Raw genomic sequence first — 19,389 nt, 5'->3', positions numbered from 1 at the left:
TCAAAATGTAACTAGTAAATTAGTTTTGGTAAAATCACCAGAATAGTTACTGTATATAATAGGCAGAATGTGTGCATGAAATTAACTGCGTATGCATGTGCTTTTCAGCCAGGTCTTAGCAGCATATTTCAGAGCGCACATGCTTATGCCAGCTTCTACTACTTTTCTCTTCCTAAATGGGGCAAAATGGTCTTTGTCTATCTTCCTCTTATTGTCATGCACAGCTCCCACCACCAGCTATGGGCATCTATACCCTATTTGACACAACATTGGTTGTTGTGGAGGGACATTTTGGTACCTCATCTTGAGACCTTTTTGGTGAATCGTGCGCTATATAAGAACTTATGACTTATGACTTATGACATTGCTATGTGTCTATGAATCTCCATCTCAGTACAGAAGAGTTAGACTTTATAGTGAGCTGTCCTCTCTCGCTTATGCTCTTCACACCCAATAGCAACTAGATTTTGATTTCAGAAAATGTGTCTGGCTCCAGTACTAGTTCTTTTAAGTCTAGAAAGAAACTCATATTGTTTTTAGTTACTGCTGTTCCATACGCTTCCTATCGCTAGACACAAATGAGACACCAATCCATGCACGCTTGCTCTTTCCTTTTATATGATCTTTTATAGTATATTGTGGAAGCCTTTGAAATAGTATATGGTGACTTCTGCCGCTCCACGTGATTTCACGTTACACTACAACGACCACCGTAACACTATCTTATAAAGCGTCAGAAATTGGAAACCAATCGTGAATAACAATACTAATAAGTAGATGTACAGGCACAAATTGGGGCGCTCAGCAGGAATGATACAGAATAAGATGATTTGCATAAATGGACAGTTTTGATTTCAAAGTACAAAAACATTTTTAAAAGGGGGAGAAATTGTGGCCCCTCAGCGTCAAACATACCTCTTCAGTGATTGAATCTAATGATGATGTTGCTTCGTCATACAGAATAATCGGGGGGTTCTTCAAGATGGCGCGTGCAATAGCAACTCGCTGTTTCTCTCCACCTAGAAATTATGAATGAACAGTTTTATGAGTTACGTAAAATGTTATTTTATTTATAGGTCTATCTGTAGAGGTGTTTAGGACATTTAGAAATAACACAAGTAAACAACTAGATTATCAACGATTTCTCTAGCACCAACAACATCCCACTATAGACTTCAAAGTCTACAACAGAGGAAATTAATTCAACTACAAGACGTCCCTGAGCCCCCCAACAAAACGGTAAAACCATGTTTAGGCTAGCTTATATCTGTTTTGAGAAAACTCTTCTTCTCCCTAGCATTGGATTGTACAGGATAGGACACCCTACACTATTCCATTAGTGTGAATTTAGAAAACATATATGCTCGATGAAAAACTATACAAGATCACGTTATAGTTTTAGATATTGAACATAATACCAACCTTTTTACAGCAGGAAAAAGACAAACGAAATGATTTCTCAGTGGAATATGTGGGCCAGGAGTGCAGACATGGAATTTTAGTAACACATGCTACAACATCTATGTTTGAAGTGCAAGAAACTCTTTTTTTGTAGAAATTTAATGATTTCGTTTTTTAAGAAAGTAAAGAGAAGATCTAGTAATCATTTGACAAATACAGAATGGGTCTATGAGGATTGGTTTACAAGCTCACATTTGGCTGAAGTTTTGTACAACTTTGTAGGCCATATGAAAGAAAAGAAGGTGGCAAACACACTGGTACGACAAGCTGATAAAACAGATGTCCTCTTTAGGAGGTCTGACCCTTTCATCTCTAGGATGCCTACAGCTGACACGGATAGGTGTGCACTGAGGAAGAGGTTAACACGTTACTACAACAATGCTATTTAGCTCACATTCATGTGGTGTGTCTTGAGCTCTCCACCAACATTTACATTTTTCACTTCCGCAATACAGAGGACCAGAAGGTAAATGTGGTGATGACTCAAATAACTGGTGCATTAAAAAAAAATCAGTGAAAAAATACATTACATTTTGATGCTTTCACTGCTTAAAGATGATCGTCTCCTGGCAAATCGAAATGGCTATATAGCTCAGGAGGTGAAGTCTGGAAGGCTGCTGTGTATCTTTTTAAAACAGCAGTGAAGGATTGAGACAGTCCAGTGTGTGACCCTATTAAAGCTTTTTTCTGATGTGCACTTATGGGTGACAACTAATGTTTGCAAATTGAAAATGTTCAGGTTGCATATGGTGTAAGGTTTTGAATGCAGCAACTCTACTTCCAATTGCAGTCAAAAATTGGGAAGGCAGGGAAAATGAAATTTATGATGAATTGCATAAAAATTGTTTGAAAGTGACCCAATTATGCACAAAACAGACGAGACATTAAAGAAATTCCATTGGAAATGGCTGAATTGACATTGTTTGTCGATAGTTCCTTCTTAATATGGAGCATTAAAGGCCGCCTATACAGTATGCGCAATTTCATAAACACTGGAAGTGCTTTTGACCAAATGCGACTTCAGCACAAATGGCAGAATTGATGCCTTTACTAGAGCTTGATGCTTGTCTAATAATGTTGAGTGTGACAATGTATACAAATAGGCAATATGGTTTTGTTAAGGCATATGGTCAACTTTTGTCTCAAAGAGGGTTCAAGACATCCTTGGAAGATTCAATAAAAATAGAATGTATATATTGGACTTGTTAGGAGCAATAAGGAAGCCAAAGGAGATAGCCATTGTCAAGTACACAGCCCATAACACTGGCAAGGATATGGTAATCATTTTTTTGGTCCACAGTTTCAGCCGGTTGTCAGGGTATATCTTGTATCTAAGGTGCCCGTGTGTTGTGGGAGATGGCTGAGCTGCGCTGTTATCTACAAAAATTAGGAAGACATATAGAACTGACTGGAGTTAAGGAAAGCATCAACAATGGAGGTTTGTAACCTGAACTTTCTCCTTACAGATTATTGTGGTTTGGGTGGGGGTCAGTGGGAGTATGTCATTTGTATTGAAAAAGTTCAAAGGAGTGCAACTAGACTGACTAAACACAGTTAGGACATACAGAGAAGGGTGGAGCACACTGCCTCACATTCCAGCACTCAATTCGCCCCAATGCATCGTGGTAAATGCAGGGAATTATGACACTTACTTCAGTTGTACTCTCATTTTTCATCCTTTTTGGTGCAGCCTGTGCTTTGTAACTCTAGACAAGTCAACTGGGATGTGAGGCAGTGTGCTCCCACTCTCCTACTGTTTGAAAAAGCTACCTTGAGCCACTGAACTGACAAGCTTGTGTTGATGCACCTACGCCCAGTGAGTGGTACAGAGACCTGAGAAGACTTTGGGCTGCATTTCCAGCACCCCTAATAAGACTTGTAGCTCTCTACTGCTAAAGGAATAAATTCAGGAACATGTGTCTAGAGTTACCCAGCACAGGCTGCACCAATAAAGGTGACCAGTTAAAGACTACTACCGAAGTGAATGTTATCATGCACTGCATTTACCATGATGCGTTGGGCAGATTGAGTGTTGGGATGTGAGACAGTGTGCTCCCACCCTCCTCTTGCTTGAAAAGGCTTGTTTGAGCTACTGAGCTGACGAGCTTGTGTTGATGCACCTGTGCTCAGTGAGTGATACAGAGAGCTGAGAAAACTTTGGGCAGCATTTCTAGCACCCCAAAAACGACTTGTTCTTTACTGATGAAGGGATGAATCCAAAAACACGTGTAGAGTTGCACAGCAGAGGCTGCACCAACTGGGTGAAAAATGAAAGACTACTTCTGAAGTAAATGTTATCATGCACTGCAATTACCATGATGCATTTGGGCAAATTGAGTGCTGTGATGTGAGACAGTGTGCACCCACCTCCTACAGTTAGGACATAAGCTGCAACAGGGGGTGAACCAAGCCCATGGAGAAGCTGAAGATTTCAGCCACACCCATTTCACTGTCAACGACTGTGAAGGACCAATAAAAAACAAATCAACCCCTGTGACCGCTTTACCAAGGGGTTGCCGCATCTAGTGATGAAGAGCTGATACCCAACAGAATTTTTCAAATGTATATCATTCACGAGGCTGACGATTCCAACCTGTTCAATGCTGTTTATTTTGAAAATGTGTACTCATTTAGTATATTTTCATGGATTTCATATACCCAATTTTTTCCTAGTTTTTTCCCCTCTCTTCGGAGACATACACGCTCCTACTTACAACCACCACTTTTTCTCTTTCTCTATTCTGACTTCTCCTGAAGGCCGCTTGAGCCCTTTATCTTACCTGGCTGCTTGTTTTATTAATGCTGCTCCACTCAGTCTCTTGCTCTTGCCAGTTCTCCTGCTACACCCCTTTCTTAGGACTGACTGGACAATGTAGATGTCAGCAAGACATACAGATACCAACTCTTTCCATTCTACATGGAGTGGGCTTTGGCTCTGCCCAGTGGAGTAGTTCTCTCACGCCTCATGCTATTTGACTGACCCTCCTGCCTCCTATGGAACCTTCCACTGCAATGCCTGAGGGGCTATTTTACATCTTGAAAGTAAATCATACCCCGTTCAAGGGGAACATCCTTTACAACGCGGATGTTACCCCGCAGTACTGTTACGATGCGTCTTTTACAACGCAAGTCGTAACCACGACTTGCGCTGGAGGGCGCTCAAGGACAAGGAATAGTAGATTTACTATTCCAACACCTTCCCTACTGTACGTAGGCTGGTGTTGGAATAGTAAATTTAACTATTCTAAGTCCAGCACCCCTACAGCGCAAGTCGTGGTAACGACTTGCGTTGTGAAAAACGTGTTGTAACGGTACGCGTGGTAATACCACGCGTTGTACCGTCGTACATCCCCCGTTCAACTCTATCTCAGAAAGACTATGTTTTATTTTTTCCCCACTGTGTCAACCTTTTCTTAATGGTTTTGCTGGCTGTCAGCTAGTTGTTTAAACATTTCAATCTCAGTGTTTGTAAAGTGAGGGTATGGGGGGCTTTGTGTAGAATAACAGCCTGTAGTTGGATATCTGCTGGGCTAATGGCGACAGTGTACACCGCTGGATAAGAAGTCCATGGGTTCCAGTCCCAATGTTGTGTCTTTCATATTTTGTTGAAAATTCATTGTTTATTTAAAAGGAAAAACCTCAAGGTTATTATTGACCATCTCTCCTATTCCAGTGTCCGCTAGCTGCATTCCATCTTCTGTAGTTTAATGTGAAGGCAGTCAACACAAAGACTACATTTCCCAGCAGCTCTAGCACTGTCAGTTAGCACCACATGGCAATTTTATGAATTTAGCCAGAGAGATGCCTCTCCTCCCCTCACCCAAACACCGGTCAAAAATGCTTTGCATCCCAGACAGTCTGCATCGAGGCCATCGCAAGGGGAGGGTGGCGGGGATCTTTGCCCCTGGTCCTGAGCAACTTGGGAACCCCACACTCCTGTAACATATATTGAAATAATAAAATGAGTCCTAAGCTGTTCTTTTGAGACACAGCCAACAAGATATTTGGGCTACCTGGGTGGCGCCAAACAGTGAGTTTTATCCTTCTCCAGCACACACATTTCCTTAAGTACTAGTCCTTGGACCGAAAACCAAAGAAAGGCCCGCAAAATATCTGGCCCACGGCCCCGCAAAAGCTTCTGACATGTCTACTCTGCATTGAGAGTTACGGCAAAGATTGGATTGAACGGCAAACCTAATAACCAACCTCTCCTGCAGGTCAATGCACCCCACAGACCGTGACGCCATGTTGTTGTGTTTGAAATGGATGCTCTCAGCTTGTGTGTGGCCGAGGAGCAGGTGGAGGCATCTACTCAGGTCTGCTTTGGTAACTGGGACTTTACAGCGCAGAGTAGGGTTGTTGGCGATGTGATCCGCAGATGAAAAGCGTTCAGTTGTTTTGCCTCGCTCTGCTGCTGGGTGGCTCACACAACCTTCACACCCATTAATGCATCCACTGCTGCACACCTACATAATACAAAGATATAAGAGGCCTCCTGATGCCCAAAAGGACATGTTCTCTCGCTCTTTTTTCTACAAGAGAGTTTCCGAAGGTTACATTCCTCGATGGACAGGCTTGTGGTCTTGCCTGCTGAGGAGATCTGGGATGGAAGGAAGCCCTGCCTGCTCCCTGACCACACACAGTGTCTTTGTCGAAGTGAACAGACTCGCCTGGAGCTGGGCTCATGTCTGAGGTCTGAGTAACATTTCAGCTGTTTAGGCGGTGCTCGTAAACATTACTCCAGGTGACACTTCACAGCTTGGTGGCAACATGAGGATATACTCAGCAATGTATGGAGCAAACAGCATGGAGTTACCTCGTGGCCTAAGGGCTAAAGAGTTTATGTTTGATTAGAACATCGCATGCTTTGAGTTTTGCTGGATATGTACCTTTATTTTGTAAAAAAATAACACGAGGTCAACATCTAGCAGACCGGGATCAGCATTATATCAGCATTATATGTGCAATGTAAAGCGGAAGCCGCAGTGACGTCCTAACGCCACTCCCTGCCAGTCCAGCAGCCCACGCCACCTGGATGGAGCATTCAGGCAGAGAGACCACTCCTATCCCTTCTTTCAAACAGGGGGGCAGAGTGTGGTTATGGGTCATCTAAAATACAGGAGATTATGATGGGGGGGGTTAGGGGTTTCTTGAAGAATACAGTTAGTGCTCAACTCCTGTCCATTCAATTTGTCACATGGATTCCTCCTAACACATTTATATGCACTCTGAACATCAAACCTTTTCAGGAAGGGGCTGACATAATCTATAGGAACTATTTCAACATTTGGCCTCCACAGTAACTACTACTAATTTTATAACTGGCTGTGTACCTCATCCAGCGAAGTAACTTGGCCTGTCATTGCCAACCCAGTGAGGTCTTGCGAGGTAGAACAGTTGTCACTTTAATGGAGGGGGCCAATCATTGTCATGCATTATTGGCAACCAATGAGGACAGTAGCCTGGACCTCAGCCAATGGGATTCTGTCCCTGGACACAGCATCACTGGTCCACCTGCACCTGCTTGATGCCTTGGAACCGGGCTCGGGGGCCTGGTTTAGTCTTCCCAGCACACCTGGATCTGGCCGGGCTCCCCCTCGCAGTTTTAGAAGCAAATGAAAGATTTACCTGACAGCTTGAGCCCGCGCTCTCCAACCTGCGTCTTGTAGCCAAGTGGCATCCGTAGGATGGCTTCATGGAGGCCGGCCAGCTTTGCCACCTCGTACACCTCCTCTTCCGAAGCATTCATGTTTCCGTACAAAAGATTATAATACAGCGTGTTGTGGAAGAGGACAGCATCCTAGGAGGAATGAAAAGAGGCTTTCAACAACCACTTCTCGTGCAAGCTGCGTCCCTCCCACTGGAAGAAGACGGGCAATTTCCAAAAACATCCACAGGCTTTTTAGAAAGAGACACAGGCTCATTTTTACTCAGATTCTTTCAAATCCTGCAGGAAATGCTTTATTAGATGTTCCGAAACATTAAACAGCGATGTTATAACAAAGCAATTCTACCTGTAATATAGACAAGCAAAAGCGGAATTATCTGCAAACAACTGTTTGGAGGGCAGCATTGAAAAATGGGCAAATTAAAAAAACACAGCATTGGTAAAGCCAAGAAATATGACCTTAATAACCTAGGGGATATTTATTGTAAGCAATATGCAACAAAAAGGAGCAAATATGCTGGTGTCTAAATGCTGTAGCCATGCACTCAGGATACAAATTTGACATGTTAAAACTAGTCACTATGAGATATCATTTTAGCAGAACGATATCCGTGATTCCTAGCAAACAGGTGTAGTTAGAAAAGGTATATACAACATTTTTACTTCGAAAGCACACTAAAGGACAATGTTTCCTATTGGTGCAACCGAAAGGGACGGCCGGCTTTGAATAACAGTAACCAGGAGACATAGTTTGAGCACACATGGATGTCTAAAAGAATACAAAAGGATAAAGAATGGACAGAAAACGAAATTGGAAAAGTAATGTATGAGCGCACCAGTAATGGCACTAAAGTGCACTCCTCTTTCGGTGCATGTGGACTTGTTGCGATCAGAGAGCAAAATAGTCAATGGTGAAGTGGGCTGAGCTACTGCACCTTCTTTTATGCTTTAATGACAAACGTTACATGAGAATAATGGCTCAATAGATGAAGAGGGCTGACCTAAAGCCACCCCGCGCAGATATCGTTATTTATTTATTTATTATTATTTGTTTATTGCATGAGGATGGAGAAACCGCTAAGCAGTAGCTAGGCCAGACCTTAAACAGAAAGACAAGTCAATGATTAAAACAGGTTTTCATCTTAAACAAAAACAAACAAAAAATGTTGTGGCTAGTAAGAAGGGTTGCTTTGCCGGTAACCTTGCCATACTAACAATAATCTTTTAAATAACTTGCGTGGCTGGACTTGAAAAATCTACCCTTTAAACAGTCCAAACTTATTCTAAGCAAGTGAAGCAATGGGTTTCGAAAATAAAAATCTGGTCAAAAGGAGTGGGAGTTCCATTCTTCTCCCTTCACTGCCCCCTCAAATACGAGATACATTTTCTAAAAACATGGACAGGTAGTCCAAAAACAAAAAAGCCACGATTTCCCAGATATTTTTAAAATATGTAGGGTGTGGTGGTACAACGCGTAAAAAGCTTGCTGCTGATATCTGCCGCAACTTGCACATCACAAGACTGAACCTCCGCTAGTCCAACTCCGCTTTCGATCCTAGTGAGCGCTAACCTGAGTACCACTGAAGAGGGATATCAGTGAAAGATTATGTTTATGGCGTATAAAGGCAGACCTATATTATGAAGTGCAACATAAAAACATAATTATTAATATATTTAACGTAAACGCTTTGAGCACTATGTTCCACCCTCCGGTTCAACCCTAATGTAACGCTCCAATGTACTGTAGCTGGAGAATGTGTGGACCATGGTTGATACTGAACTTCAAAAGCTCATCCGTAATGTACTAAGTAAAGCAATGGATCCCAGACTTCTTGCCAAAAGTTTCAGAAGTTCACCACCAGGACATTTTTGAATGGTGATTATACAGCTCAAAGTCAGACAAATCTGCTAAAAAGCTTTACGTGTTGCATTCGGTTCTAAGGGCATCCATGGAATATTACAATATGATCAAGGTGTGCAATTAAACTCGGCTCCTACACATGGCAATCTGGAGTGTATGGTAGTGGTCGCCAATGGGTATAGTTAGGCCAGTGCTTCTATAGGAAATGTGTTTTTCGTGTTGCAAATAATTTGGGCACCATTTGACATATCTTCACAAAACTTTCAAAAAAAGCTCTCTTTTCGGTCTAGTTTGTTCACGGAATATGTCAGGGTAATCTGTTAAATGGAAGTTGAGAAAAAAGGGGGGTCCCAAAACGCAAAACCCCCATGCATATTCTATAGACTTCATAAACAACCACGACCGCAAAAATTGCTGAACAGAATTACACAAAATTTGGCAGGAAGCTAGATTTTGGTTCATAGGTTGTGCTTTTTAGGTTGTGCCTGCACAGTGCTTGTGCTCTGCTTATGAAATCTATTGTAATAAATATTTCTTAAAAGGAGCTTACATCTTTCCGACTAGCTTTCCTTGCTGGTCTATGGTTCCTGTGCTTTGTCACTTACTTTTCCGCCATTTCTATTGGTTGTAGAATAGTTTCCTTATTTCATCAATGCTTGTTCCTGTGTTGTTCCTAGTGTGCTCCTCCAATCAGTTTTCCATTGCCAAAGTACTGTTTTCATCCGCTTATCGGTTTGTTGTTCTTTGTGTCCCTGCAACAGGGGCACAGCGAGCATGCACAATGTCAGCCACAGCCCCTTTCTGCTTCTTCACCTTCCCTACTCTCCCTTTCAAACACCCTTCATCCGGGTCGATCTCCAAATTAACTTTGATAGCCAGGCCTAATTTTTCCTGAGGCAAAGTTAAATCAAGGCATGCACTCTTCAGAAATATTAACTTATTATCAGAATGCATATCTTCGTTCCTTGAGGCACTACTTCAGCTTGCCTTCCATTTGCTGCTTTTTAATTCCACTTGTTTCCTCGCAGAACTGTGACCATCAAAAAGAAGCCCCAAGCAGCAAAACCGGGCTTTGGTGTCCACTTGCAGGAGCTGCTGTGCCAGGAGACGAGCCTGCTGAAGTCGCTGGAGGAGTGCCAGGCCATGATGCTGCAAAAGTTCAGGTCCTGGAAAAGGCGGTGGAGGCTGAGCACAAAGAGGGGAGGGGAGTGAAGCTAAGCAATCTTCTGTTGTATTTTTTCTGTATCCCCCATTCCCAGTCTTTCTTGCAATTCCCTTTTCTTACAGTTTCTTTCTCTTTACGTTTTTAATATTGGATTTATTTCCCTTTTCGTCTACCTCCTTATTTCTCTTATGCTCTACTGCTTTCCCCCTGTTCTATTAGCCTTGTACCTTCCTATTTCTCAACTATTTAATGAAAGTTCACTTTTCTCTCTCATTCTCTCACCCCCTCTTCTCTACATGTATTTTAACTAAACTAGCGTGTTTTCCTTTTCTCTAGTCTTTTTCTTCCACTCTGCCCTCTTTCTCACCGTCTCATTTGTTGTCTCTGATCACCATTTCTCTCTACCCTTCTTCCATCTCCTGCGGAGACTCAAACCTAGCTCCCCAGCTCCAAGGTCGGCAGATCTGGCCCTTATGCCACATCCTTTGTCCTGCCCCTTCTCTTTTATTTACATTACTCTTGTTTTTATTCCCGTTCGTGGCTTGTTAAATACTGCTGGGACCGATGCTCCACTTCTTTCTGCCCCACACAAGTCCCCCTTCATGCGCAGAAGCAAGCCAGAAAGTGGCGCTTTCTCCTTCACGACAGTCAAAAACTGGAAGAATTCCCTCTATACATCAGGGCCACCACTTCACTCCTAAACTTCCACAAGAAGCTGAAGACCTGGATGTTCAACTAACAGCACCTCTAGACCTACACTCCTGCTCTGGTGCCTGAATACCCTCAAGGGGATAATATAACAAAGAATATACTCATCATGGAAGTCCTAGGAAATGTTTTCAATGGTCATGAAGACAGGGTTCCTCAATGTTTGTGACAGATGAATTCTTGATTTCTACAGCTAGCATCCTCTTCTATATTTTCTCAGGCAAATTTGAAATGAGGACAGACTGCCATAATGGTCGTATGAAACCCTGCACAAAGCGCGGCATCCTAGTCTAAGGCACAAGGGCCATGGACATAAAGGAGAAGCAGATGTTATAAGCAGTGCCAAAGGCATCACTTTTGGCTGTACTTCACAGGAGGAGACTGAAGACAACACGCAGCACAGACATTCATTTTCTGCAGCATGGTTACTTGAAAAACAGCCTCCTCCCATTTCGCACGTGGAGAGAGGGAAACATTTATTAATAGGATCTTTTGTAAGACCGGCCCAGGCACAGTCATACAGGCCTTTTATTTCATCAAGTAATTTACTTGTGGGATATAGCCCCTGGAGGGTTGTTTCGAAAGTCCAGGGCTATCCTGGTGCCTCAGTCACTTCCCCCAGCTCCTCAAGGTTAGTTGCAGCTCGCACAAAGACGTTTCTAGTGACGCAGGGAGAGATAGAGAGGGAGGGAGGCAAGAATGGAGGGTGGTAGAGATAATCATATCAGAGATGGAGAGGAAATAAGGCGCGAGGTAGAGGATGGATGGAACAGAGAGGTAGAGTAAGGAAAAGAAGAGAGAAGTGCTATTTTTAAAAATATATATTTTTATTGGCTTTTTTACCATACAGAACCAGAGAGAAGTGCTAGTTTGAGAAATTTTGCCAGGGCTGCTTTCAGCTCCCTAGTGCGACCTTAAGTCGAGGCTCAGTAGACGAGGATGATGACTTCAGAAGTGCCAGGCAATTTCTCTGCTTAAACCTGTCAAAATCTGAACTTGTAGGATTAGAAAAGATGGATTTTTATTTCCTCTGAAAAAATTAAATCCTTCTATTCTAATCATAACCATATTAAACAATATCACTCCCCACGCATAAACCTCCTAAATTACCCTTACCACTCTATACAACTACCCACTCCAAAAACCTAAAATTTCCATTAGCATCCTATGCCACTACCCACCAATAAGCCCACAAATGACACTTGCTTGACTTAGCTTTAGCTGGTGGGTGGAGTCATCTGCATGTTGAACAGAGACTTCAGTAGTGTGAAATTATCAGGGCCATCTTGGTAGAGAGGCGTTCCATTGTAATAAGCAAACCAATGCTCATGCTGCTAGAACTCCACCAGTGGAAATAGCCTTCTGCTATCATCACATCTCCTCCCTCTTCCAGAATAGTGCCTTCTAGGTTTGTTTTGCTCCAATCAATAGCACTACTAAGCTTGGAGGGGCTCAGTGTGGAAACTTTGCCGGTAAAGTGTCATGTCTTCCACTAACCACTTCTGAAGTGCTGCTATCCATTGAAGCTCACAAAACCAAGGAATAGGAACACCACTGGACTTGGAAGAAGATGAACAGGGATGCTGCTGCCTGCAAAGGACTGAGGCCTTGATCCTGCTCTCCCTCTGATGAAAGCTTTGGAAGTGCTTCTCAGGGTCATGTTTAGCTATCTTTATGTAGTCCTAGGTAGACAAGAGACAAGGAAAGCACAATTTCAGAAAAAACGACTGGTACCGTAGGAGCAGTCCTAACTCTTTGGGAGCTGGGAGTGACCAGAAGAAAGCTATTCCACTACTGGAGATGTTTGGACCTGGAAGATTTTTGGCTCTCCTGAGGAGAATAGGGAATGAAGACTACCCGAACAAGAGGAGACCACAGCCAGCAAAAGTTCCTAATTGGTCCTGCTTGAGGCTATGAAAAGAGAAGTTCAAGTCTCCAGGGAAAACACAGAAACCAAGTATCTGACCTTATGAAACCTTGTGTAAGATGAAGGAACTCCAACCCAAATTAGTCGCCTGTAGCTACAGCCCGCTGTCCTGCAACTTTGAACTACCAGCAGGCGCACAGAAATAAAATGGAGTTTGTTGAAAAGGCTCCCGATGGGAGGATGAATCCCGATGTGCAGATCAATAAAGCCCCAGTAGGCCATATAGTCACAGAGCCAGAACAAAGAACCGCCTCATCAGGCACATACCCTCCAGAAGGAGGTATTAAAATGGTCTGACAGGAAGGATGAAGAAGGAAATTACTGTTTTGGTCTTTTGTGCAGCCCTTGAAGCCAGCGTACCCTCTTTGTAGCTACAAGGAGTGATTATCAGCTGCCAATCTGATCTGGTCAGAAGTGCTAGCAATGCCTGCAAGACTGTATAGCTTCTGCACATCTATTGCAGCCTATGGGACATACATGTAGAAGATTTCAAATCCCAAGCTCGGTCACTGGCATGCCTCTGTGTCACGGTATCAAAGGCCAAAGAAGCGAGCTCACCAAAGAGGTGGGAACCATCAAAGGCTGCATCCTTATTAGCCTGAACAGCTCAAGTAATCTCCCAGGAGAGCCCACAGCTATGTCTACGAAGGGCCACAGAAGAGCCTGTGAACTTGCCCACTGAGATCTGGCCTAAGGCGTTAAGAAGACTATAACTAACCCAAACTACTCCTACAAAGTGTCCTTTCATGTGGTCCAGTACGGGGGAAACTACCCTTTGTACTATCTCGCAGAGAGCACGGAAATAGTGCATCAATAGGCATGTGACGTTAAAGATAGTATGAGCCAGGCTCCTTCCAGAAAAAACTTCTTTCCCACTGTTTTAAAACACTGAGGTTCTCTGCCAGATGGAGGAGGAGGGTTTAGGGCCTCTATTAATTCTTGGAAAAAGAGGAGCTCCTCAGGGAATAGACTAGTACTGACATTTTGGATCGCCTGGAGTCAGACAATGATGAGCAAATTGACAGTGATGAGCTGTGCAGAAGCTGGCCTAATCCAGGTAGACATAATAGAATCTAACAAAACATCATTAAAAGGCAACAGTGGCTCTGATATTTGCCTCAATATCTGCAACTGGTGAAGGCAATCCTAGGACCTCAGGTGCTTTGCTTAAGACTACCTTAAAAGAAAAAAAGTCCTCAAAAAGACCTCTAGGAACAACCTCTGAAGAAACAGTGAAGACATTGCCATTCTAGAGCCACAAAAGGAGGCCCGCAGAGTTTTGAATAAGAGTGAAGGAAGCCTGCCTCATAACTGACCTTATGGACACATGCTATTGCCTAAAATCTGAGCAAGGTGCACAGGAGGCCAAAAATAGGCTATGCCCATGTGTTGTTCTGGGTCCAAAATCAGTCCGGCAAGGAACAACATCAAAAACGTAGCCAAAGCTATACTGTGGACTCCGAGGAGACGACGTTGCTCATCAGGGCCTCCAGACTAGAACGATTCCTCCCAGTCCTTGACAGACGTAAAGAAGCAAGAAGCAGACCTGGAACCGTGCACAGGATTCAAACTCCAAAGCCAGGTGTCGTGACCACCCGAACTTCAAGAGCGATAGGAGCGACACTTAAGGAAGCCTCACCTCTTCTTCGGGTCATAATCATTGTCCTAAAAATACTGCAAAAATATTATAAGGAATACATTTTAACACAGAGCAACTCCGGATCTGCATTGAAGGGTGAGAAGAAAAGGAATTGACATCAGAGCACTGGAGTGGCGCTATATACAGCTCCGTGGCGTTATTTCGGGGAAGCACTAGAGTGGAAATGTAGCCATGGCATCAGCTGCCGACCATGGACAACTATTTCAACTTTTCCTGATCCAGCGAGGAATCCAAGGTGAATTATCCGTCAGAAATTGCATTTACATTCTACTCAGCAGTACACTGTTCCTTTACCTGACATTTTTAAACTGTTCAAAGTGGTTTATGAATCTGAGATTGATTCCCTTTCTAGAGTTCAACCTTTTATAAATGCCAATAATGACTAATTGGACACCAAGAGGGTATCTCAGATGGTAGAAATCTGATAATGCACTGACCTGACAATTTCACAAAATGAATACAGTGAGAATCTGATGTAGGGAGACTTGACGAGGAAGAGGAGTTGTAAGCTGGGGAAAGGGGGAATTTCCCTGCGCTCACCTTAGAGCTCTTGCATAACAGAGAAGCACAACGTTCGAGAGCTTACTCCATACCTATCACGTTTCCTAACTCTGATCTAAAGTCGTTCCAGCTCCCCCCTCCTCCATAGTTCGCTGTGATTTTACCATATTGAGACAACTCTTCATTAGCTTCATTTAGCCAATAAGGTAGTGAGGTTTTCCGGTTGTTTGCATTACTATGTCATTCCAAGTTCTTGGATCCTGATCGGAACAACCTTCTGCATTTTCCAGACAATGCTCCAATTGCATTTCAAATTAAAAAGACTTCCTAGCTCATACGGAAAGTAGCCCCAACCCTCCTGGTCTTGTGCACTGCTCCACCCACTGCTGCTGCCACAGCTTCCTAGCTATACAGACTCTGCTTCGTTCACAGCCCTCAAGGCCCTCCTGTTTGGTCCCGCTGTTGAGTGACCACTTGCCTGGTACGCTGCTACATTGCACACTGCTACTTTTGAATTGGTCCTGGTTTACTGGTAATTTTAATTTGGTAACATTGTAGTCGATTTTAACTTCTTCTGTAGTATTTGGCATCTTTTGTTTTATTTGGTAGTTACTGCTGTTTATTGGTGTCCCTGATTTAGCTTGTAGCCCTCTCTGCCCCCGGCCCATTCCCACAATTTTTCTACTCCCACAGGTTCCCGCTTCTCGCACTCCCTTCCAGTCCCTCCCACCTCCTAGGATTACTTTTACAGGCTGCTGCTCAACAGCGCAGCGAGTGCGCCGCTGGCGCGCCAAATATAAGCCCATCTGTACCTCAATTGCATCCAGCATCAGGAACCCTGGCTCTTCCACCGCACGTAGCTACGCTGCTCCCAACTTCTGAGCACTGGATACTGGACACATCGACAACCCATGCTGCCGCGCACTGACACTGCCGCTTTCCCTGCAACACTGAAGCAACCAACACCACCAGAGACACCACAAACGCGACTGCACCCACCACGCCGACTGAGTCCACCTCAACAAAACTCTGGTGCATTCTACTCAACACACAATCACTCTGCAAACACATCACAGAGATCTGGAACACAATATTCCTAACACTAGATGTCAGTTCAGTTAAGTTCACTTTATTCGGATACGATAGTACCCATAAAAGCACAAAACATTAATACATCACAAAGAATCCATACAAGTATAAACATTCACATATCTAAAGTGCATAGTGCAAATAACAAAACCACCATTTTTACATAAAACAGTTAAAACATTTCCCAAATTGTGTCACAAATGGTCAGGGATCCATCATAGACCTACATGTTCTGATCACGATTTTAAGGAACGTGCTAGTGCGAAAAATCAGATCTACATCATCTAAAGCTAATATACACTGATCAGCTACATCCAGAGTAATCGGTCTTCTCTTTTTAAAATAAGGGTGAAGAAACTGCTTAGAGTATTTAAAATAATATTTACAGAAGAATAAAAAGTGTATAATAAATTGCTCACTCCTCTCGTCACAAGGGCACAAATTTTGGTTAAAATTTGGGCTATAGCCCAGTGGAAAACAAAGTGCAAATCTAATTGTGCCTTCTCTTAATCTAAACCATAGGCTCCTCTCCCAGCGGCTCATGGCTAGAGTCAAATACATATGAAGTGGGTGGCAATGCTGTTCGATAACCATATAATTGCGCACAAGTGTTTTCCCTGACTCCGCAACATCCCGTTCTGTGTTGTAAAGGGAATATAAAGCGTCCCGCAGTTCCTTCTTTGCGGCTGCTTCTGCTGAGATGGGATCTAGGAAGAGATTCTCTCTTTAAATACTACGCAAACTTTGGAGCACGCCTCTAAGCCATGGAATCTCCAGTCCTTTATCACATTTTAGACAGTCAATAATAATCTGCCATGTCAGGGATGCCGCTTTGTTCTTCCACACTGATATCCTAAAAAAAGAGCAGGTCGAGCATGAATAAAATCAGTTATAAAATTAATGTTGAGCTCCTTATGACATATATATTGAGGGGTTGAGATTGGGGTGCTCATCAGCTTCCTACAAAACCTGTTTTCTTCCTGTTGAATACCAACAGGTTTAACTATTCCCCATAATCTCGGTACCATATGTAGCCACCGGAGTGCACTAAAGTTTATAGATTTTCGGAACTGCTAAGAGGGCCCTAGTAGTCTTAGGACGGGGCAAGCTCAAGATCGAATTGATGGCCTTTGAGAACTTGCTCCTGGAGTGAGCTAAATGCTCACTTTAGGAGCCGTTCGCAGCAAAGGCCAACCCCAAATATACGAATGATCTAACACAGGTCAATTTTTGGCTATCTATTGTAATAGTGCCTATCTCACGTTTCTCTGGCCCACTGCACATTAAAAAAAGATTTCTTAAAATTTACCCGCAAGTCCAACTCTTTCATGTAATTATTAAAATTTTGGACCAGGAGACGCAAAGAGTTTGGGGAGCGGCCTATAAGGACCGCATCATCTGCGTAAAGGAGAACTGGGATTGGCTTCCCATTTATGTAGGGGACGTCTTGAGTGGCTGTTTTCAAGGAGCTATTCAGCCCGTTGATATATATGATGAAAAGTAGGTGGGCCAAGACGCAACCTTGTCTGACCCCCCTGCCTACATTAATAGTCCCCGAAACCTCACCTCCCATGCCGAGCCTTACTTGTGCCTCGAGGTCTTTGTGTAGGTACGCTAAAAAGTTCACTAATCGCTCATCCAACCCTCCTGCCAGAAGGATTGTCCACAGCTTCGCCCTATTCACTAGGTCAAAAGCTGTGGACAAATCCATAAAAGCCATATAAATAGGAGACCTCCGTGCGATAGTATATTTCCCCAACGATCAGATTTAGGTTGAGACATTGTTCGATTGTTCCAACCTTACCCCTGAATCCCAACTGACATGGATCTAAAATGGCATTCGCTTCTGTCCATGCCAAGATTTTATTGTACAGAACTCGTCCTAACATTTTGAGGGTATTGTCTAATAGGGAAATAGGTCTATAATTACATGGAAGGGATCTATCTTATTTCTTAAAAATCAGGACTATTATACTCCTAGCCCAAGTGATTTTGCCATAGTTAGATTATTAAAAACGTTCAAAAGCAAAGGGGCGCAGAAATCCGGATTCCACTTGATTAAATCAATAGGGAGCCCGTCTGGCCCTGGCGCTTTATTGCCTAAGCTCCGATTGATGGCTTCTACAACCTCTAAAATACTTATTTCTATAGGTACAAGGCTACCTGGAGCATAGGTTGGCTCACTTGATAACGGTGTGGCGTAAATTTCTGAAAAATTTTCAACCCATGCATCACTAGAAATGTTGCAGCTGATCAGGGTGGATGTCTGGCCCATGGATCGAAGGTCTCTTACTGCAGACCAGAAGATATTACCCTTTTTTTGGTTTGCAGCCTCGGAAAGTTTTTCCCAGCGTTCACTCAAGAGAGCCTTCTTCCTGCCTTCAATCACCTCATTACACTTCTTTCTGGCCAGTTTGACTTCTATTGTACACCTTGGAGTAGCTGAAAGTGCCCTGCGTAAATTCCTATTTGCTTGCGTGCATTCATGATTAAACCATCTGGGGGTGCTTGCCATTTGGATAGTGGGTCTGGAAAGAAGGGTTTTAATCGCTTGACATAATGTACTGAAATCCTGAATTATCTTTACAGGTGAAGATTGCAATGAAAGACAAGAATCAATAAGGTACATTTTATCCTTATACAAAAACACAAGTAGGTGCTATTGGTCTACATGGACTAGAAAGTGTCTGATTTCCTCAGAACTATGTGTGTATATATAGAAAAGGAGACTAACAGGTAGTGAGAGAAGAAAACCCATCAGCCCACCCGTAGGCGGAGCTTCATCATCTGGGATGTAGAAATTACAGACTGGTATCCACTAGTGGACTCACTTTTGATGTAGTGAGTGATAACTAGTCTTGGATCCACCAGTGGAAGCAAAAAGACAGAAGAATATAAGCTATGGGCTGGGTTGTTGCAGTGCTAAAGAAGGTGGTGTGTTGGTGAAGAGAAAAGAAAAGTGTATTAAAATTGACTAACATGGTGCCTGAGTGTGACTTTTATTATGGCGGTCACCATGGTGACAAAAGTAAAAACGCAGAGTGTGGATAGACTTCCAACAAATACTGCTATCCTGATGGTGAGTTAACTGGTCTTAACTGGTCGACATGTTTCAGCCGTGAACGGCTTTCTTCAGGACCTATGGTAACGACACTACTGCAACTATTAATCAAAAGATATAGTGTTCAAATGAAAATTACATACCATGCAAGGAAAACCTACCGACCCAAATTTGGTTGAGTGGTGGCTCCGTGTGTCATGGATATCAAAAGCAACTCTCCCAAAGTCTGCTTGGGAGTGGCCTCACCTCGCCTGGCACTCGCTCAGGTAATGAGGCCCCGCTCTGTCC

At 43.2% G+C, this 19,389-nt stretch overlaps 1 protein-coding gene across 1 annotated transcript in view; it reads right to left on the bottom strand.

The window, feature by feature from the left end:
• Positions 1–19,389, bottom strand: part of ABCB7 (ATP binding cassette subfamily B member 7) — a 665,610-nt gene that overhangs the window by 142,459 nt on the left and 503,762 nt on the right. Inside the window, exons 13-14 of the mRNA XM_078688835.1 lie at positions 7,090–7,261; positions 916–1,019 (exon numbers count right to left, since the gene is read on the bottom strand). Coding sequence (XP_078544961.1) covers positions 916–1,019; positions 7,090–7,261 — 276 coding nt within the window. The remainder of the gene's footprint in view (positions 1–915; positions 1,020–7,089; positions 7,262–19,389) is intronic.

Source organism: Lissotriton helveticus, chromosome 4_1 (genome assembly GCF_964261635.1).
Source record: "Lissotriton helveticus chromosome 4_1, aLisHel1.1, whole genome shotgun sequence".
Lineage (NCBI taxonomy): Eukaryota > Metazoa > Chordata > Amphibia > Caudata > Salamandridae > Lissotriton > Lissotriton helveticus.
Note: the sequence above shows the minus strand (reverse complement) of the source record. Positions and strands in the feature narration are given on the sequence as shown.